Source organism: Triturus cristatus, chromosome 5_2 (assembly GCF_964204655.1).
Source record: "Triturus cristatus chromosome 5_2, aTriCri1.1, whole genome shotgun sequence".
NCBI lineage: Eukaryota > Metazoa > Chordata > Amphibia > Caudata > Salamandridae > Triturus > Triturus cristatus.
The window spans coordinates 330853962-330875804 of record NC_140588.1 but is presented as its reverse complement, the minus strand read 5'-3'; the positions used below and the strand labels follow the sequence as shown (position 1 = coordinate 330875804).

The 21843-nt window shown below is 46.3% G+C and overlaps 1 protein-coding gene across 2 annotated transcripts in view; it reads left to right on the top strand.

Annotated features, from left to right (window-relative positions):
• Nucleotides 1-5009: 5009 nt before the first annotated feature.
• NUP153 (nucleoporin 153) overlaps nucleotides 5010-21843 on the top strand; it is a 608884-nt gene continuing 592050 nt past the window's right edge. Inside the window, exon 1 of one of the 2 annotated variants that reach the window (XM_085607084.1) lies at nucleotides 5010-5452. In XM_085607084.1, the coding sequence (XP_085463210.1) occupies nucleotides 5360-5452 (93 nt within the window). In that variant the 5' untranslated portion in view covers nucleotides 5010-5359. The remainder of the gene's footprint in view (nucleotides 5453-21843) is intronic. The other variant, XM_085607083.1, reaches the window with a different exon arrangement.

Genomic DNA, 21843 nt, shown 5'->3' with positions numbered 1-21843 from the left:
GTGCGCGTTCTGCGGCCTAGTTGGCCATTACGAAAAGGTTTGTCGCAGGAAAGGAAGACAGCAGGCGGTGAAGTTCGTGGCACAGGACGAGGGGGAAGAAGCAGAAGGCCGTGAAGAAGACGAGGAAGTCCTGTGTATTGAAGACCAGGTACTGGGCATAGAGGAGAGAAGATCGCGCAAACCCCAATGCGACATGATAGTAGGAGGCATACCCATCACCATCGTGGCGGACTCAGGATCTCCTTACACGATCATTCAACGTTCAGTATGGAGCGAGAAGTTCAGACCCACGTGGGGCGCACACCTAGAACCCCCCGACATTCGACCTGTCACCTACACAGGGGACCCAATCCCGATGGTAGGGTTCAAGACAATGAAGTTCCAGTTCAAGGAGCGGAGTGCGATCTGCAAGCTGTACGTCGCGGAGAAAGGACCGTCAGTCCTGGGCTGGATGGACCAAGGAGTGTTGGGAATACAGCTGAACGCAGGAGGGGACACCCAAGTGCTGGCGACGCTGGACGGAGAGGAGTCGGCGGCAGGAAAATGGCGGAGCGGGCACCCGACGGGAAGATAGGGAGGCTGGAGAGGTTCTCCCACAAAATCGTCCTCAAAGACGACGCCCGGCCAGTTGCGCACAAGGTACGGAACATCCCGATTGCCGTTAGGGAAGCGGTGCAACAGGAGCTCCTCCGACTGGAAGAAGGAGGAATCATTGAGCCCATTGACAGCGCGGAGTGGTTGGCTCCCTTGGTGGTGGCCATGAAACCGTCAGGCAAAGTGCGCCTCTGTGTGGACCTCAGGGAGTTGAACAAGTGCATAGTGGTGGAGAGGTTCCCCTTGCCACGCATTGAGGAAATGTTGGCCCGCACGAAAGGAGTGAAATGGTTCTCCACCATAGACTTGCAATCGGCGTACCATCAAGTGGCACTACATCCGACAAGCAAAAAGTTGACATCGTTCATCACGCCGTTCGGCTGCTACCAATTCTGCCGCATGCCCTTTGGTCTCGCCTCGGCTGCGGCGGTGTTCCAGAAGCTAATGGCCCGCCTATTCAAGGACATTGAGGGAGTGCAATACTTTCAGGACGACATCTTAGTGATGGGGACGGAGCTGGAGGACCACGACAGGAAACTGTCGGCAGTATTGAAGATCCTGGAAGAGAAGGGCCTCACAGCAGAGTGGGAGAAGTGCCATTTTGGGATGACATCTGTCACCTACCTGGGACACGAGATAGGGGCACAAGGAATAACGCCGAAGAGAGGGAACGTAAAGGCCATCTGCGAAGCACCGCCACCCACATCCAAGGAGGAAGTACGGTTGTTTCTAGGGATGGCAGAGTACTACAGCAAATTCGTCCACCACTTTGCCACGAAAACCCACCACATGAGGCAGCTCACGAGGGACAAGACGGCGTTCAGATGGACGGAGGAGACGCAAGAGGAGTTCGACACAGTGAAACGGGAGATTGGCGGAGCGATCCCGCTGCAAGGATTCGATCCCCAGGGGCGGTCGATATTGATGACGGACGCGAGTGAAAAGGGGCTGGGAGCCGTGCTCATGCAGGAAAGACCAGAAGGCGGAACGGAGACGATCAGCTTTGCGTCCCGGACGCTGACAGCATCGGAACAAAAGTTCAGCGTGATAGAGAAGGAGATGCTAGCGGTAGTGTGGGCCATGGCGAAGTACCGTCAGTTCCTGTGGGGGACCAGATTCCAGGTGAAGACAGATCACAAGCCTCTCGTGAAAGTACTGACATCAGATGGCCATGCCAGCGCCACGCCCCGGATAGCGAAAATGACACTGAAACTCCTGGAGTACAGGTACGACGTGGAGTACATCCCGGGCTCCAGGAACAAAATAGCGGACTACCTCAGCAGGGCATCTGCGATGGACAGCGCTTCCAACGACAGGGAAGACGACGACGAGATGGTGGCTCTGACGGCCGATCCGGAAAAAGCCATCAGCAGGCAGGACTGGAAGAACGCGTATGAGGCGGATGCCGACATGGAGGAAATCAAGGCGTGCATTGTGCGGGGATGGCCGGACAGGAGGAGACAAGGATCAAAAATCAGGCAGTTTTACGAAGTCAGAGAAGAGCTGTCGGTGGGCAACGATGGAGTATTCGTCTACAGGGGTGACAGGGTGGTGCCGCCGGAGAACATCGTACCTACCCTGCTAGCCATACTTCACGAGGGCCACCTGGGAATTGTGAAGACAAAGGCCAGGACAAAACAAACTTACTGGTGGCCAGGGATGGACACGCATGTTGAGAGGCACGTGAAGGACTGCGCGCAGTGCCTAGGGGCGGACAAGACTCTCAAACCGATGAGACCACCCTTAGGGAAATTCACTAACCCCAGCAACCCGTGGGAAGAGGTAGCAGTAGACATCCTGGGACCAATACTGGACGACCAAGGCATCCCCAAATATCTATGTGTACTAGTGGATAAATACTCGAAATGGCCAGAAGTGCACATCAACGAGGTCATGGACACGGACGAGATACTGCGCTTCCTCAAGGCGATGTTCCTTCGGGAAGGCATACCCAGGAGCATTATCAGCGACAATGGCCCCCAGTTCATCTCCGACAAGTGGGTCACGTTTGCGAACAGGAACGGCATAATACTCAAACACACCTCGATATACCACCCATCCAGCAATGGACAAGTAGAGAGGTTTAACAGGGTGCTGATGGGCTCCATACAGGCGGCCATCACAAGAGGTAAAGACTGGGAGAAGGAGGTGCTCAGCACGGTATGGGCGTACCGCATCACCCCCACTGGAACGGGGTACAGTCCCTTCCAGATCTTACGGGGACGGCAACCCTTTACCAAAGACAATGTGGCGTGGCAGGAGAAGACCATCACCAGCAAATGGTCTCCAGCAGTGGTGCAGCACAACCTGCAGAAGGCACAACGCATCTACACGGAACACTACAACCGCCACAAGAGGACAAAAGAAACGGCGTTGGAAAAAGGGGAGTGGGTCAGAGTGAAGCTGGCTGTCCTTAAGCGGAAAGGAGAAAGCAAGTACTCCCCACCCCTCAGAGTAGAAGAAGTGTATAACCGGGCGGCACTGCTCAGTGATGGTAACGTGTGGTCACACGAGCGCATGGCCAAATGCAATAAGATCCTACAGTGGCCCCGAGAGTGCACGGAAGGGGAAACCCCGGCAGAAGGGGTGATAAAGGACACAGACTCATCCGAAGGAGGCCCCGGAGAGGACATGGGCGGTGAGCAAGAGAGAGAGAGAGACAAATCAGGGAGAAGACCCTTGGGGGAGACCACGAGAGAAGATGGCGAGGTAAAAGAGAAAGAGAGTCCGGGCACTCCGAAAGGTACCGACGGAGGCCTGGTCACAGAGGGAAGCCGAGAAGGACATTCCACTCCGGTAAGACACACCCGGGGGGGAAGAGCCGTGGTGAGACCATCCAAGTTCAGAGACTTTGAAATGGACTGACCTCAGGGTCGGGGACTTTGTGTGAGTGGTATGAAAAGGGGGAGATATGTAGTGTCGCGGTCTAGTGGACGCGCGCACTACGGAGTGACGTAGAGGCGCGTAGCGGCCGTTCGGACGCTACAGCGCATGCGCGAGGCATAGCGCGCGAACGAGGGACGCGATCGGAGCGTGTTGCCCGGCGCTCTCTCCTTAGGTGTTCTAGAAGTTATAATAAAGGTTCTACCAGCACATAGGACGTCTCCAGTGAATCTGTGGGGGAGAGCAACACATACCTGGCACCCAGCAACATTACAATGCCTATAAAGTTTAAAGATTATCATTTGTTTTGATTGTTTGATTTGCTTATTCTGTATGAATGTTTTTTTTTATTTTGCATAAGAAAGGGAAATGTTGTATCCCTTTAATAAAGTTTTATTGGAATTTTAATGTTGTTCTAATTCTGTAACCATGGTGTTGCTGCTGTCGAGTTGACATTCGACTGGAGCTGTCAACTGGACAACAGCTTGACTTCTGGCCATCGCTACCCTCGTGGGTTTTCTCTTTACCATTTTAATTGCTTCCACAATAAACTACGCTTCAGGAAACTGTTTCTGAGTGGACATTTCTTCATATTCTACTACGTACAGCAGCATGGAAATCAGTATACCACTGGAACAACAGCCCGGTTCAGCCGTTCAACTTTATTAAATTGCTTCCACTTATGAAAGTGCCCAGGGTAACCTTATAATCACGTGACGACGAGACTTCACCTAGGATGGCCCGGGTGTCACAATAAGCCGTTGACAACTTCCAAGGCTATGCCAAGCTTTATGTATACTCTGACAATATCTCCAGGTAGGCTTTACCCAAAAAATAAAGTTTACTAACTTAAAAGATTTGCTTTCCCCGTTTCATTTCGACATTTGTTAAGCCATGTTCCATTCGGCTGTACTCGCATCTTGCACTAGAACTAGGTTGTTCAAAGTATGCGAGTGCTACTGAAGCGGACATCTCGAACCGATATACCGTCTCATTATGATTTAACAGGCAGAGGAAATAGTCCACGACTACGGTATTTAATATAATAAAATAGACAATTGAAACAAGTCTAAAACACGCAGTTGGCGGTTCGTCGGTTCTTATTTAACTAAAATAGATTGTTTTGCTACTTAACGTTCATATACTTTGCACAAAAACAAAACATCGGCATCGTGCTGTGGCTATGTTGAAGACCCTGATCGTTAAATGCAAACTTATGCCGCTTAGTTTCATACTTGGGGACGCTCTGTTGGGTACGACACTGTGAGATACTTTGCTACAACTTTCATCACTTAACAATGTTTCCTACATTCATACACCGCCTTGGATCGTCTTTAAATTAAGAGCCGGTTTAAACAAGGCCCTTAAACAATTTGAATGTTTGTTTCATATTCTCGCACTGTACTGTTCTATGTGTGGCATGTTTTCCCTACAACCCCGCTTCGGGAAGCCTGACAGCCTAAGATGGCCGTCAGCTCACGTGCTCAGTGGAGGGCGGAGTTCGCTCTCCCTGCTTCTGCTAAGCGATCAATACGCTAGGGTGCGCGGCAGCTTAGCGGTTTTGTCCTCTTTTCCTTTCTATACCCCTGGTTCTCTCTGGCGCGCGGTGTTCACGTCTCCCTGTGGCTGTGTCGCCGGATACTGACGCGCGGTTCTCGGCGGCGGGTGGCGCGCAGGCTATCGGTTCTGGGAGAAACGAGGTGGGGACGACTGTGTGACCCGCGCCCACCCCCATGGCCGCGTGAACTACGCACCGTCAGAGGTGCGAGGATCAGAAAGCGGCTGCGGCGGCCGGAAGCAATAGCCTCACATACGTCCCCCCCACCCAAGGAGCGGCGGGGCGTCCTCTGCCCCGGGGGGAGGCGCGGGATCCAGTCCGGCCATGGCCTCTCCACCGCCGGGAGGAGGCGGAGGGAAGATCCGGACCCGGAGATATCACATCAACGCCAAGCCGTACAGCAAGAGTCAGCAGCAGGTACTGGCACCGATGAGCGGGTGGATGGGGGTACTGGCGTGGACAGTGCTGGCGGGCGGGCTGGCTGGCTGGCTAGCCAGCCCTGCGCTGCTGTTGAAGATCCTCGTTTTCAGGGATGAGTCCCTCCGAGGCTGCCCCTATTGAGGCGGTCAGGGGGCTTCTGCGTCCCGTGCTGCAGCTGCACATGTGCGCTTTCTTGTCGTGGCCCTGACAGCAGCGCGACTCCCGCTCTCCACAGCTGTAGCTCCCAGCCCTCCGCTTTATTGAAGGGGAAGTGCTCGCAGCACTCAGCCTATCCCTCTCCGGAGTGGGAAGTTCAAATTCTGCGTTTTTCGCTCTCGGTGTAGACAGAACTTTGCACGTGTCTAAAATGCTATCTCGTTACGGGCTTTAAATCATCTGTTTTAAGAGACCGATTAATCACGTCGGCGGTAAACTGACATTTAAGTTCCCGTTTATTGACAAACGCGACGACCAGTTACTCAGAAAGCTAGATTTATATGACATGGTCGCACTGTGATTCTGGGTATGTTGATCAGTTTCCCCACTTATTATTTAAGATTGGGTTTCCACCTAAATGTACTATGGTATTAACTCTTGACTGCCTCTCACTTCCTAAATAGAAAAATATAGTTGGGTAACTCCGTTGGCACAGTTATTTACCACCACAGTGTTAGCTAGTTTATTCTTGCCCCCTCAATCTTTGCTCACATGTCTTTTTGATGCTGTACAACAACAGCATCAACAAACAGTGCAATAACATGTTTGCTCATGTAGATGTTATGATGTTTTGGTATCCAGCGTGATACCGTGTATGCATATACGTGAGGCAGACGCAGTTTTATTTATTTGTGTCCTTTCTGCGTTGGCAGGCGCCTGTCGAAGCAGTAGATAAACAAGCATTGGCATAGCCAATAGGTCTCGCATTTGGGACCTTATAAGTGTTTAGCCATGCAATACTCGATGTTGTTGCACCAAGGATATTGTGCTGGATAACTAAACACTTATAAGTATTTAGTTATGCATCAGGTCCCAAAGGCGAGAACTATTGGCTATGCCAATCCTTGTTTCGCTTATGGAGGGTGGTGAGGCAGTACAGACAATTGGAAGGTGATGGGTGGTAGGGAAGAAGTAGGAGGGTCAACAGAAGGATGGGGGTGGAAGGGAAGAAGTAACACGGACAAGGGGGGGGGTGGTGGAAGGGTAAGAAGCGTCACTGACAAGCAGGGGCTGGAGGGGAGGAAGAAATCAAGACAATTGGGGTGTGGGAGGGGAAGATGCGACATGGACAAGGTGGGGAGGTTGGCTGGGTGGGAGGGAAAGAAGAAATAAAGACCATTGGGGGAGAAGCGACAGGTACAGGGGTACCCTGTCCTGTTACTTCACTTAGGTAGACTGTAGTGTAGAGCTTATATTCCTGCATTACCCAAGTGAAAATATAAATTACACATTCTCTGCTTACTTTCTAAAGAGAAAGCTGCAATGTGCACATTGTGTTCTTGAGTCCGTTATAAAAGTAAAACTGTAATGTACATATCACTCCCCTTACCTTCCACTAGTAAAACTGTGATGTACACATCTTTTACCTGCTTACTTGACAATAGTTAATTTTTTTTTGTACACGTTACACCAGCTTTCTTGCCATGACTTCTGCTTGCTCTATGAAAGTACAATTGTAATGTGGACATCTCCTGCTCTCATTCCACAAGTAAACCTGTAATGTACACATCATTCCCAGCCGAGCTTCCTTACAAAAATAAACTGTGTAATGCACACATCATGTCATTGCTTCCTATATGAAAGTAAATAGGTCATAATATATACATACTCAGCTTAGTTTACACATGTATAAATGTAATGTACGCTTTCACAGAAGTGAGGCGGTAATGTACACATCTACTCTACCTCACTTACACTACCTCACTTACACGTCACTGGCAGAAAAGCTGCGGAGGCTCGTAAAAGCCTTTGTTCAATTCAAGAGATGCTCGTTCAGAAAACATAACGGCTTCAAACATGCGCTTTCTTTGCCGCCTTTAAAAAAAAAAAAAGTTTTTATTGATTTTACACAACAATCAGCTAGACATTGTAGAGGGCTACATGATCACATTGGTACATGACTTAGCTGCACATGTATATAACCAAATTAGAAAAGTACACATTTAAATTGCCTAGGGTCGATGAGAGTCCCTGCATAACAATGCATAGAAGTCTAAAACTGAAAGTCGTTAGCAGCCCTCTTTTCCGCCTTCCTCTCTCTTGCTCGGGGCAAGAGTCAGAGGCTGAGGTGGTGCATCTCCCAGGGCATAGCTTTGCATGTCTATCAAGCTACATCACTGTTTAATTTCTCATTTTCCCAAGCCCTCCTAAGGCACATGAATACCATATGTTGTAATGAGGGAGCCGGACAAGGCCATAAATATTTCCGGCCTGCATTTAGTTTGATGTATTGCATATCCCTAGCTGGCTGTGTAATAAAGTTTACAAGAGGTGGTCAGGGACTGCAGCCTTTTTGATCACAGTTGAGCTGTGGTGGTTTGAGGATCGAGGGGAGGGAATGGTTATCTAGGAGGAGAGGAGGCGAAGCCTGGGTAGAAATCGATACAGATTTAATTCAGACCAGCTATACATCCGCCTCAGAATGCACTGTGAAGCCGCTGCTATATAACCCAATCACATACATCAACACCCAGCTGCTGCTCCTGGCCTGTGAGGCAGCTCTGATGCCTCAAACCACACATAAACACACATGTGCAACAGACACACAAAGAACTAGCATGCACACACAAGGATCACCTACACATGCACAAAGGAACATACGCACTCCCACAGATAGAAGCGCACAGAACACTGATGTAGAAATTCAGAGATGCCCATATGTACAAACACAGAAAACGGACCCCACACAAACGGGTACAAACGCACACTCCACGCGATAATTTCACGTGTTAATGTGCTGCCGGGTTGAAGGGTCTATCTGCAGCATACATTGTCACGATCGCTTTCTGCATGAAGGGGGGGATATGCAGACCGCTTCAAGAGGACAGGGAAGAGAAGGATTGAATCATAGACACCGAAAGAGATGGCGCACAGGAGGGATGGGGTAACGACGGGTGACAGGGGGCTATGTGCCTATACAGAGAAAGTGAGGCAGACGGCGAGAAAGAGGGCCACGGACCGATAAATGCCAATGGAAGTGGATTGATGTGCAGTGATAGCGACCAGCAGAAAAGAGATGCAGTCCTCTGGGAAAATAAAGGCACAGATCGCGGCAACAGCAGACCCGTGAGGATGCGGAAAACAAGCTGCAGGGGATGTACCCGAGGAAGATGGGGGAACAGAAACCAGTACAGGGAAGGATTCAAATAGTGAGCGCGGCGCCTATATGCGGCAACAGCAGAAGCGTGAGGATGCGGAGAACAAGCTGCAGGGGATGTACCTGAGGAAGATGAGGGAACAGAAACAAGTACAGTGAAGGATTCGAATAGTGAGCGCGGTGCTTATTATGAATGGACTTCAGGTCTACTAAGGGGAATCCAAATGCACTGCGTAAGCGCTTATGGCAGGGAAATGCACATCCAGCATTTTGTATTCCTGGACGGGAATGCTTTTACATGTTACTTGTTTATCAGGAAGTACGAGCTGGGTAGAAGTGGGCTGGTGCGGCCAGGGACAAATGCATGTCGGACAACAATCGCAATAAAAAACAAGACGCGCGGCAGTGCTCTGTGGCGGGAGGGGGAGCAGGGGGTGAGCCTGCGAGTGGTGCGTGCGGCAAAGGAAAGCCATAAAGGAAAGTCAGGGCGCGGAAAGCTGGCGGCTGCGCGCGTGCACACGCAAGAACTAGGCCGTGTGGCAGCACTTTTAAAAGCCCTAACTAAATGTCTCGCAACGCATGCGCTGGCTCAGGCAAGACCTAAAAATGAATTTAGACATGGGTAGAAGCTTTTTTATCAAAACCAGTGAGCCGCAGTAGCAAATGACAGCTACTGTACTCGCCAACTAATTACATCTGCCTCCACTTTTTTTTTTAACCTCGACTGAAGGTGTTGGAGTTAGGGATAAGCCCTTGCAGAGGGGTTAAAAAAAGTTTGATCTTTTTAAAAAATCGTATGTGGGCGGAAGCAGTGGTTGAGCTGGGGTGGGGGAGGAGCGAGCAACATCTAACACAGAGGGGAAGGTATTCATAGGTGGAAGCAGCTCATGAGGGAGAGCAAGAAACCGCTTTCATGGAGTACTGAAGCAAAAGAAAGTATTTCCCTGAATATAAACAGTGGAAGAATAAAAGTCATCCAAGGAATAGAATAGCAAAAAAGATTGCCCCAGGGGAGGGGCAAATAAAAGAAGAGGAGGGATAGGCATTGAATAAGAAGTAAATGCTTGATTTAAAAAAAATACAAATAAAGCCAGCCGATTGCAATTAGTGGGCTGGCTGTAAGCCCTGTTTGGTTTGATTTACAATAGGTCTTCGATAAGGCCGCTAAAAGAGGGGTGGGTCCGAGAAAGTTTAGACATTTGATAACTTGAACTTTGCCAAAGTGTAGAAAACACATTCGGCAATTCTGAAGTATGCCCAAGGCACAGTGCCCAAGGCACAGTGCCCTAAGTTAGGTGTGGGCTAAAGGCGTTTTAGTAAGTCGTGTATAGGTACTTTGGGGTGTCCAAAACTTCAGTTTTGGACAGCTGCCTGCTCAGGGGCAGCATAACTGCTGTGAGAATTTCGTGTTTCATTGTATTAAATACTGTTATATAAACTCGGTTGCAAATCTAAAACGGGAAAACGTTATTTACACAAATTCATGGTCAAGTACAGAATTAGAGATGAAGCAACAGGTGGGCTTTCACGCCTTTGACAATATCATGAACAAGAATGCACTTGGCCAAAAACAGTTATTGTGAAAGATGTTACACAAACCAGGGCTGTATTTATAATTTAAAGTGTTTTGTTTACAAAAACAAGTTTGTGGGTGCTTGGAAACTAGTACACCAGCAAAGCCTAATCGATCACAAATGGGAGGGGATTCGGCGTGCCCGGCAGCATCCTGCTGAACAGTGTTATGTATTTGCTATTAAAAAAAAAGTGATTTACAGTGAGCCACTCTGAAATGGGCCACCAGTAACATTTTTTTGTCACTCACGTTCTGTCTAGGAGTAGGTGTCAAATGGTGAGGGAATCCAAATAACCCATTCTCTCACGCATTTCTGCTATAGCATGATACTGGGTACTTAAGTGAAGACCAGGGTGCCCGTAGCATGTCTCAATCACGTATTTGATTACTTTGTGGAATAGGCTACCTGAAAACAAATGCAATGCTTGAATAGTTCAATATGTTTAGAGCTTCCAATGCTATAGTATAATTGTTCAAAAATAGGTTCGTCATACTTGGGGTCCCAGTATGTAATTCTTAACATGAAATAGTACACGGGATGTTGCATGGTTTAAGTTTGACGAAAACTGATATGCTATAATGTAAGAGATGGGATGGTTATCAATCTCGATGTTGAAGCGCTAATGGAGGGAGAACGTGTGCTTTTCGATAAATGAGTGAACTGTTAAAGCTGAAGTGAAGTAAAACGTTGTACTATCCAGGGGACATCATTTGTCGGAACGAGAATAACAAAATATGAGAATATTGAGAAAGGAACAAAGTGAACATGGAACATTGGGCCCCACAGGCTATGGAATGTACATTGGTTAATAAATGAGAATGTTACACCAAAGTGCTACTTTTGGTATCGGAGGCTTACCGGTGTTGTGGCAAACTCATAACCATTGACGAAAATTGGTAAACTAACATGTACTCGGGCGAAGAAAAGACAAGTAAAATGAAGAAAATCGCCCCGCTGACTTAAAGGGTAAGTTTCCAGTGCTAACTGGGTAAGTTTCCAGTGCTAACTGTTTGACATCAGCGGATACTGGCAGCCTCCCCCCCCCCCCCCCTAAACCTTCCAGTGTGCGAGTCACGCTTTCCGTTACTGCCGAGGTTTCTGGGCAGCTCAAGGCTCCTTCACTACTAGAGTACTGTTTTTTTCTTATAGAAACATGACCATCTACTTTCTTGTAGACGGCACTGTTCTGTCCAAGAGCATATGGTGTTCATATCCGCAAAATTATTTAACCTTCGGCTTCCAATGCATTACCCGCAGTAGTGAATTTATACAAATTTTGCTGCGCAAAACCTGACATTTTCACGTTACAATTGTTGCGCTATTCACGCGTGTGTTCTCATGGCAGGGCTTAAAAAGCAGATTGCCACCTGACGCCAACGAATGCCCCTTGCCCCCACACCCCGCCTATTTTTTTGCTCTTTTATTTTAAACATTGAAAGCACTAAAACGGTAAACCCTCTTCTGCTTTCTATAGCCCTTGTTCCAGAAAACATTATATCTTATTTTACCGTGTTCAAAAGGTTTGCTTTATTATTGTCATGGAAAGGCTCTTTCTTGGAAGGTAGGTATGTCACTGTGAATCTGTACCATTGCTACATAAGAAATCAGTCCTGTATAACTTTTAAAGTAATTTTAGCAAGGCGTAGCTTCAAGAAATGGATTACTACATCTACTGATGAATTGTGGGCGGGATGGTGATTAAGGAGATTCTTTCTGAGCATTTGGAAGATAATGTAAATCTCAATCAGTTCTTATGTTTGGTCGGACGTAGAACTGTTAGTAGTTGGTGTCTGTCCCTTAATTAGACCAGCATTGGCATAGCCAATAGGTCTAGCTTTTGGGACCTTATAAGTATTTAGTTATGCAGCACAATATCTTTGGTGCAACGACATCAACCGTTGCATGGCTAAACACTTATAAGGTCCCAACTGGTGCTCATGTAAAGCCCTCTTAATACCTTTGGGTCGAGTTCGCGCTATATAAAACAAAAAAAATATATACATATATTTCGGGGCCACACACCTAAGGAGCAGGGTCATGACTGTTTTGCAAACGGCTGGGTCCAAACTGGGGTGGCATAATGAGCAAAAGAACAATGGATTAAACCCAGATCTGTTGACTGTGTGCGAGTGGTTGAAAAGTTTCAGCACTCAGTCCATCATCTTGTTGAATTTGCTATGCTCGCCCTAAGTGGCCAAGGGTATGCCCAGACGTGGCTCCCTTTGCCGCTTAGCCACTGGATTCAAGCTAGCTTGGCTGATAATGGATGATGCCCCGAAACTGGTCCCAGAATGCTTGTTTCCGGTCCAGCAAGGACCTGCCATGGCAGTTCGGGCTGGACTGTTCCTTAAGGAGCAGGGTCAAGACTGATTTGCATATGGCTGGGTCCAAACTGGGGTGGCATAGTGAGCAAAAGAACGATGTATTAAACTCAGATCTGTTAACTGGGGGTGAGTGGTTGAAAAGTTTCAGCACTCCGCCATCATCTTGTGTGTGCCACACAACTATACACCTTGCTCAAGCACCTGGATACCCTCTAGGGTGATACAAATTAACATCGCGCACCAATGTGCACGCCCCCACTGAATACAGCATACAACTGCACAGCACTTCACAGTTGCAGGCAGAGACAGTAGAAAGAAGTGCCTGGATGGGAACTTCACCCCGCATCAAAAGGTCGTGTGTTAGGCCCTGTGGCTCAGGGATGCCGGCATCACACAGCAATACTGAGTACAGCATAACACTGCGAGCGCTTCACAGCACCAGCTGCAGGCAAAGCAGAGAGATGAGGCTGACTAGGAACTGTCTCCCGGGGCAAAAACCGGAACACTGCAACCAAAGAGTACTTGAGATTTTGGAGTGGGTAACGCAGGGGACACCGTCGTCGTCCACCACCCACATTTTGAAGCGGAAACTGAAGATGAATTAAAAGAGCGACAGAGAGCACTGCTTTCTGAAGTCACTGCAGCCGTGTGAAGCGGTGCACCCTGGGAAGGCAGTGGATGTTATTTCAAGTTATTGTTACTGTTGGCTCACCAGGCTTGACACACTCGCTCAAGCATGTCTTTGACCACAATTAAATCATTAGAAAAAAAACCAAACGGTTTTGGAGCCCCCTAGAGTTTGCACCTAATTAACATCTCTCAAGTAGAGACAAGTGAAGTGCAGCGTGGCTTCAGACAGACTTGTAAAAGGGGGTAAGATGTAACCCCCAGACACCTGGACTCCATTCTGGGCTTTTCCACTTGAACAAACTGTGTGATCCTTGCCCATTTACTTCACATTATTTCTCTTAACCGACTATTTTGAGTGAATCGAAGTAATTTAGTCCAGGTCTGCGCTCTACAAAGCACCATCTTTGTATGGTTAGTATACAATCATCCCCCGTTTCATTTATGAATCACAATATAGGCCACATACATAAAGAACATGACAAACAGACGTTTTGGGTAACTCGTTGCAACATCAAGGCATGGGGGATTTTATTTAATTTAATACTACTTTCAATTATTGTCACTCAATTCAGTGACACGATCGTATGTACTTAATTGAGACACAGACATATCCAAAAAATTTCATTACATTTTAAAGAGCCGTTGCCATATTTTCGAGATGTTTGTCCCATCGATTCACATCTTTTGATGCTTCGGCTCATATGTTGGCTCTCAGAGCTTTGCTCATCTCTGCCCCCTTAAGCCCTGGAATGTAATATCTCCTGCAGCCATCACTGCAGACTTCTTTCAACTACCGCACCATACTGGACGGCCTGTACTATTCACGTAACACGGAAACAAACATTTTCATTACCTGGAACACTCTAGAATGAAAAAAACAAAAAACAATCATTCCGAACAAGGCAGGTTCACTGGGGAAGCGTATAAAACTAAATGCCTCTGAAGGTAGCCAGTTCTGAGCGCCTACTTTGCAGTAAGGCCCCCGCAGCCCCTCAAACTCTTCCTTTCATTAGAGGCGTTATACATCTAAGTGTAATCAGAAAGGACCAGTCCCGAGAAATTTATTATAACTAAACCAACCATACGCTCACTTAATGCACGTTTGTTTTCCTCAATTTGTTGTTTTGAGTACTTTAGTAAATAACGTAGTTAGATTTTTTTAAATGGTAAATACAAACTTTGCTACTCCCTAAAACTTTTTACGCACTCGCGATCTACAGGATTGAAAGTTTGCGACCAATATAAAATGGAAAAAACTGCTTTAAAAAAGTTTTGTGCACACTCGACAAACGAAGCCAAATGTTTTTTGCCGTACAGAGGCATTTCCAATGGACTCAGCTACCCAACCAGAACTTCTGGAAGAAGGATGGCCAGGGTGGGATCAAAACGAGGCTGCTTTGGTGTAAGCCATTTCCGGCAACTGGCGGCGGGCCTCCCAGATGTACACTAGATAGCTGCACTTAGTCTTCCAATGAAAGCGCTTAGTGGCATACACACTGCCCTTGCACCCCCCAGCAGCTGGAGTGTGGGGGTGGATTGAGACTCAGCGTCGCTAGGATAGCCATAGTTAGTGGAAAGTGAGGTGGTTAATGTCGGGATGGGAAGGAGGGGCATGATCCATAAGCATCTCCAAGCCTCTGCTGAGCTTGAGGGACCAATTCCCGAGGCGCTAATCTTTGAGCATATGCATCTTAAGAAATCTGATTTGACGGCCGTCTTCAATATTTCTATTTAGTTCTGAGTGCCGCTAGCTCCTACAAATGGTATCAGCGCGCTATAAATTCTGGTGACATCTCTAGTAAGGCATCCAAAAGATTAGAAAAGCGCTACACGAATGTCTATACCAGATTCATTTCAATTGTCTTGAAACAAACCAACACAACATTTAAAGGTAGAGAAAACAATGTAGGCACGCAGAAGAGAAGCACCCTCTTGTGTTCAAACATGGAATATCACACAGCTAATTGAAAAACCCACGCAGCATTACATTCTGCAGTGACACTGCCGCGAAAGTGATCGCGCTCAAGCGCGCAAGCGATGTGCTTAATGAGCATGATGAGGTAAGCCATATGGCGCCTCTGCTCGTAAGCGCGCGCACATGCACGCAAGCTGTAGGCTGGCCATGGTAGCATTTTTTTTAAGCCCTTACTAAAAGTCTCGCCAGACCCAGCGCATGCGCTGGGTCAGGCGAGACCTAAAAAATGAGTGGTCTAATTGTGCCATATTAGGGGTGCCTAGGAACGAACACTCACATCGGAGACACGCTTGTTGTTAAAACAAGGAAGGATGTTAATTTAGTGCCCTTGCTGCGTAGTCTGGATTTTGCTGCAAGAAACCCAGCCCAGGGACTTGCAGTGTAGAATTTTCAAAAGACCAGTTAAATGTAAATTGGCTGTAGTTTAGGCACATGTCTGCAAAGCTTACACGTGCTAAAAGTTGCTTGCAACTGCTTCTGTTTTTAAAAACATTTAAGACTTTAAAAAAAATCATAATTATAAATGGTAGCATGGTGGCATCTTGAAACCCCGCCTGGTTCTCTCACATAAAACAAGCTGCATGTGATCCAGTCATGGAGCAGCAAACCCATAGAGGTTAATAGCATGAGTATAACGTACCAGACCTTTTTAGTATTACATTATTAGTGATTGCGAGGTATAGTTGTCCAGTACAGTTCTATGCTCTAAGCTTCTTGGATACCATAGCTATACATGTTTCAACAGATGACTAGTGTGTCAGTATTTATCCATTGTATATCCCATATCATGGATGCGTCTTTTGCTTGAATTCAGAGACAATTTACTATATTTCAGAAATCAATCCACTGGTGTATAAGTGCTCTTTGAAATCTAGGTCACAGTATGAGACCAGATCTGTTGTGGCTCAGAGAGTAAAGTGATTGTTGGAGAGGTTACCAAATGCATGCAACAGCTTTCCAGCAGTAGAGCCAAAAGCGCTATACACGCCTATAAAGGCTCTAAGCGATGGAAGGGAGTGATTAAGTTCGGGCTATTTCGTGTTCCATATTTTATGTGCCCTCTCTCGCAATCATATCTATATCCATCCGTCCCCTGAATTCTTCGGCATAGATGCTAGAGCGGTGAAGTTTCTCATTATCAGTCTTTATTCCTTGGCTTTACGTATGCTTTCGGACAGCCTTTGTTAGTGACACAATAATGGAGAGAACGTTTCTTAACTTATCCCTGGTGACTTTTGGTAGATTCTATCTTATGGGTTTCTTATATCTGTGTTGGGATGCTTATATTTGGTAGTGGCTTTTTTTTTCATAGTTTGGTAGTTTGCAAGCATTTACAAGCTTCACGTTTATTCCAGGTGACCTGTAACGTTCTAGCATCTTGTTGCCTGCCTCCTAGTGCACTGGGCATTGATTCTTGTTGGGCTGGTCGAATTTCCTGGCCAATTCCATTTAATCCCTGGGGTTTCTGATGGTAGAATTCTGTGGGGGTACTCTGTCTGTTGCCAAACATATTAACTTAGTGGTTAATTGGTTATTGTTATTGGATGCCTTTTCAATCTCATTTGCTTGCTTCTTATTTGTAAGTGTGTGTGGTCTTTCCTTCCTTTTCATGTTTGTCCCGTCCCTCGAGAACAAACATTACTGCGCCCATACACTGCCTGCTTTTTCTTTAGTGGTTAATTGGTTATTGTTATTGGATGCCTTTTCAATCTCATTTGCTTGCTTCTTATTTGTAAGTGTGTGTGGTCTTTCCTTCCTTTTCATGTTTGTCCCGTCCCTCGAGAACAAACATTACTGCGCCCATACACTGCCTGCTTTTTCGGGCGCTACACCCACCTTTTTACCCTCTTTTAAAGTGCAAGGGTTTTCCAGCTGTCTAGTGTGCGTGCTTTTCCCTCTCTGCGCTGCTGTTGCCTGTGTATTTATACTTATCTCCCACCCTGTCTGTCATTCACTTGCATTGATGTGCCTCCCCACCACAGTAGCTTTCTTGCCCCTTCCCAGCTCCAAATCTCTTGTCGGTTTGCTTCTCTCACATGCCCTCTGCACTTCACATTGCTTACCATTCCGCAGTTTGCTCCCCCATGCCCTCCATGTTGCGACCTCAATGACCCCATGTTGCTCTTGCGCCCACCTGCCTGTGTTGTTCCTCACACTCGTAGGCCTTGTTTATTCTGTCCCCTCCTCCCCCCCCCCACCCCCCCTCCCAATGTATATTTTTCTTAATATTTACTGATCTGGGTGGGGCCGGTAAATAAAATCACATCATTTAGTAGGCGCATGGGTACATAGTAGGTGCACCTGAAAAATGATGCAAAAGGATTTTTTTTGTCATGCTGCACAGCTTCAGGGATGCTGTGCAACATGGCTAAAAGCAATTTGCAAAGCCAATAGGTACGAAATATGAGACGTGTCGGCTTTGCCAATGCTTGTTCCGTTAGATACTACACATTCCTCTCATAGTGTAAGATTGGGGCAATAAAGCTGTTCAACAGTGTTTGCATTTTATGCCTTTGATCCTGTTGGTGGATTTAAGTAATCTAATAGTCTTTGTGGAATAGAGAAAGCATGGAGCGCTTTTCCTTGATTTGTTTTCATAAGTAGTTGAACGTTGTGGATGTGTGTAGTCTGTGGTGTGCGAGATCTCTGCCAAGATATTCTGAAATTTTGTTTGAATTTTCTAGTGTTTCATAAATTTGTCTTTTTGGGATGATCACCTTCCCCCCCCAAGAGATATTTTGTCAGCAGATTTAAACTGTAGGAGTCCTACTTTGGGGGTGGGGAGGGAGGGGTGCCAGGATGACTAGGCAAGTCTGTAAGATACCCATTTGATTAAATGGCCATCTTGCATAGAGCTTCTCCATCAGGAGTATGTTGGCCTCAGTATGTTTGACTGTTTGGTTCCATCATTCCTCCTTCATTGCGTTACACAACCATATATTGCCATCTGAAAGGTGTGGTTAATACTAGCACATTTAGTGGTTTTTTTTTTGCTTTTTCGCAAACCTTTTTTTAAAAATTGCATTAAGGTTTTTATTTAAGCCCTTTTTCTTTTCTTGAGTGTGAGCTTGGCACTACCATGTCCGTCCGGCGGTTCCTTTCCACTGCTGGATGGTTACCGTCTTGGTGTTTGGCATGTACTCTAGGACTGACGAAAAATCAGCAATGCAGTGAAACAAAAAATACATGATTATTTTTGTATAACGTCAGATTGTGATATTAAATCAACAAATTGTGACTGCATCGGGCTATTTTATTATTTTTGTCAGCGCTATAATGGCTTGGTGTCAGCTTTCCACTGCTGCTGGGAAAGACTGCTCATTTTCTCTGCTGCTGGGGCGCTGCTCTATCCCTCTCAGGGACGACATGTCCTGCCAGTTTGTTTGGGATGAACTGTTCTATTGGAGCAGAGTTAGGACTGGTTGCAAACGGTTTGGTCCGAACTGAGGTGGCTTGGTATGCAAAATAAAGATGGACTGGGATGTGGCTCAGAGTAATTAACAGTGTCTGAGATTGCTGCTTTACCTGGCATGGCCTCTCCTTTCCTCTTGCACAACCATTATTTGTATTGACCGCGGTGCTGCATTCTATCGGAGCACCTGGTAGCTTCTCACACTTGTACTTTTTTGTTTGTAGTGCTGTTTTTTCTGTTTCCCTTTCGGACATCATTTTGATAGCGTATTTTTCTGGCCCTCTAGTAGTTTCAGTAGTGGTGTCTTGGTAGAGGTTTCTAAATTGGTCATCTCACACTGATAATTTTCGAAGAATAGATCTGGTTTCATATTTTAAAGTTAATACACTTCAAAGCCAAGGGTTTGAGTTGGTGTTGATTGCAGAATCCATCTGAGCCAATTTGCTAATCTTGTATTTAACATTTTATTTTTACTGCTTAATTTTTTTAACCCAGAGTGCGCTGAGGTATTTTGAGCAAACACATTTTTTTTCTAGGCTCCATTTGTTTTTAAGTTGACCAAGTGCATGTTCTTTTTTTTTTTTTCCCCCCCTCACAGGTTTATTGTAGCCTTTTCCAGACCTAGTATTCAGTTGCCAATTGGATTTTGTATTTGTTTCCTCTGTGGCATGTGTTTAGTTGCAAAGTTCTTGACCTGATGAGGGTCTTGTTTGTATCTGATAACTTGGATTATGTTCCATCAGGAAGGCAGCAGTCCTGCTTCACAGCTCATTGATTTGGAGCATGGAAACACGTGTGCTCTCTTCTCCCTACCTAAGGCAACAGAGCAGACACTTCGGAACATTCCATCAATTATCGGTCTTTGTTCATATGGCCTACGTAAGGATTCTTACCTCCCGAAGAAGTCTATCTCTGCCTGCCCCCTTAAAAACAAAACATCACAGCAACTGTAACATGAACATTGTGATATAAGTTATCATTTGTAAGCGTGGCTTGAAGTATGTAGGAATGCCCATTAGGAAAATGTGGGTTAGGAAAAATGAACACCTCAGCAACTTCCTGTATATTTAAAAAAACTAAAATGAGACCTTTCATGGACTAGGGGCACAATGAAAATGACTATAGATGCTGTGTGCTGGTGAAACAATGCCAATTGGCAGTAATATGTCCGCAGCCTTGTTAAACATTAGTGTGGTTACAGTGTCTAAACTAGCTTACATGGACTGAATGATTATGTGCCACTGTCACAGATCAGGTGATTTCCCCCCCCTCCCCCCCCCCCCCCCCCCCCCCCGGAATCACTGTTCTCAGACCAGTTTCCTTTTTAGGTCGAGCCTGGGAAGCTTATGCGCTGCTCTGCGAGGAAGGCTATTTTGGAGTATGGATTTGAAGCCCCGCCCACACTCAGCCCATATTTTTCATTGGCTTGTGTCATTGTCCTTCATAAACGCTGGCTTCTGATTCGTTATTAGGGTTGTTACTCCCTCTTTAGTACTGCCATGTCTTCATTTGTAACCTCCCATCAGGACTGGACTTTTTACCATGTTCTTACGGTATAGCTTGTATGAGCCCTAAGCAAGAACTTTGCTTAATGAATGTGCACACCACTGGTGGAACGCGAGCTGTAGCAATGGGGGCCGCTTTTTGTTTGTTTGTGCAGCTCACTATGCACGCTTTGACTTACACAAAGGGGCCCCATCCCCCGCTCGCGGGACTGGTGCGCTGCTCACTTAACGTGTTGTTTTTTATTTATTTTTACATTAAATCATGAGGTCTGCGTGTTTTATTGTGTTCAGCTTGCCCAACTCTATTTTAAAAAAACATAAAATCATTGCAGCTGGAAGAAGGAGCCGTGAGGCAGGGACGGCACCCGGGCACAGAGGCAGCGGATGCCAGGTCAGCTCCGGGGTTTCAGTGCTTCGCCTGACTTTGGTCTTGTATTTGCGAGAGTTTAAGCTATTAGCATTGTAAATGACACAACTTTTTATTTGTTTTGAAACCAAAACATAAAAAAAAGGCATTGTTGTTTACAATGCCAATAGCTCAAACTCGCGTAAATGCGAAACCAAATTGCATTGTAAATGCTTGCTACGTGTGGTAATGAGACTGTCCCAAGGACATTATCTTGAGAGTATATAATACACTGGTCTTAACTGGGAGTAACCCTAATAAATTATTTTCCATCAGTTGACATTTTTTCTTCCACAAGTCCCCACAAATGTCAGCATTTTTGTGTATTACTCCGGTCTTACCAGTGGATGATTTGGATAATATTTTATTGCAGTACAGATCTCCTCGTACTCAGAGCAACATTTGATTATGGATTTAGTAATGCCTGTGCTCTCCCTGGTTCAACTGTCAAGATGATGCCTCTAGCGATTTACTGTTTGCTTAGCCAGTTTACATCAGAGTACATACTCTTTGCCCCCCCTTAGAGCTCCCAATGGGACTACATTCCCCACATGCCTTTGTACTACGTCCGTGCGTGCACTAATGTTTGACAGCAGGCACTGCTTGGTGTAGCAGGTGCTACGATCTCGGCACATGACCATGCCCTTTTTAACCGCCTCATAACAGTCAGACAGTTTGCTCACTTGCAAGTACAGATAAAGTGGCTGCAGATCATGTACCGAGAATCGGTTTGTTCTAAGGATACTGGAGCATGCACTCAGTGAATGAGATTATCCGATGTATGGGTGGGATGAATATTGTGTTTGATACAGACTTCTTACACTGATAGTACTGTTGAATGATAACTCAAACCCAAGGATAACCTTGAGTACACCCACTGTGACTGATGTACGGAGCGCCCAGCTTTTACTCTTGTGCATGGTTGAGTATTTACCATGAGCTTGACACTAAGAATTCTCAAAAGGCTGAGTTGTGAATACAATGATATGAGCAGGTATGAGGTGTGATTGCCTGACGTGTGGTGGGCGAGTAACTCCCTACTCTCACTGAAGTCTCTGTGTGACAGACCGAACTCTACATACAAAGATTAAGAATCCATTATAGACTACACAACCAAAAGGGTCTGTTCCCTTTCCTCCAAACACAAACTAAGCCAGCTATAGGATGATGGCGAGTCCGTAGATTCAGACCAGGGCTGCACACATGGCATTAGATGGCAAATGAAACAAATTTGTAAAGGATGGCAGGC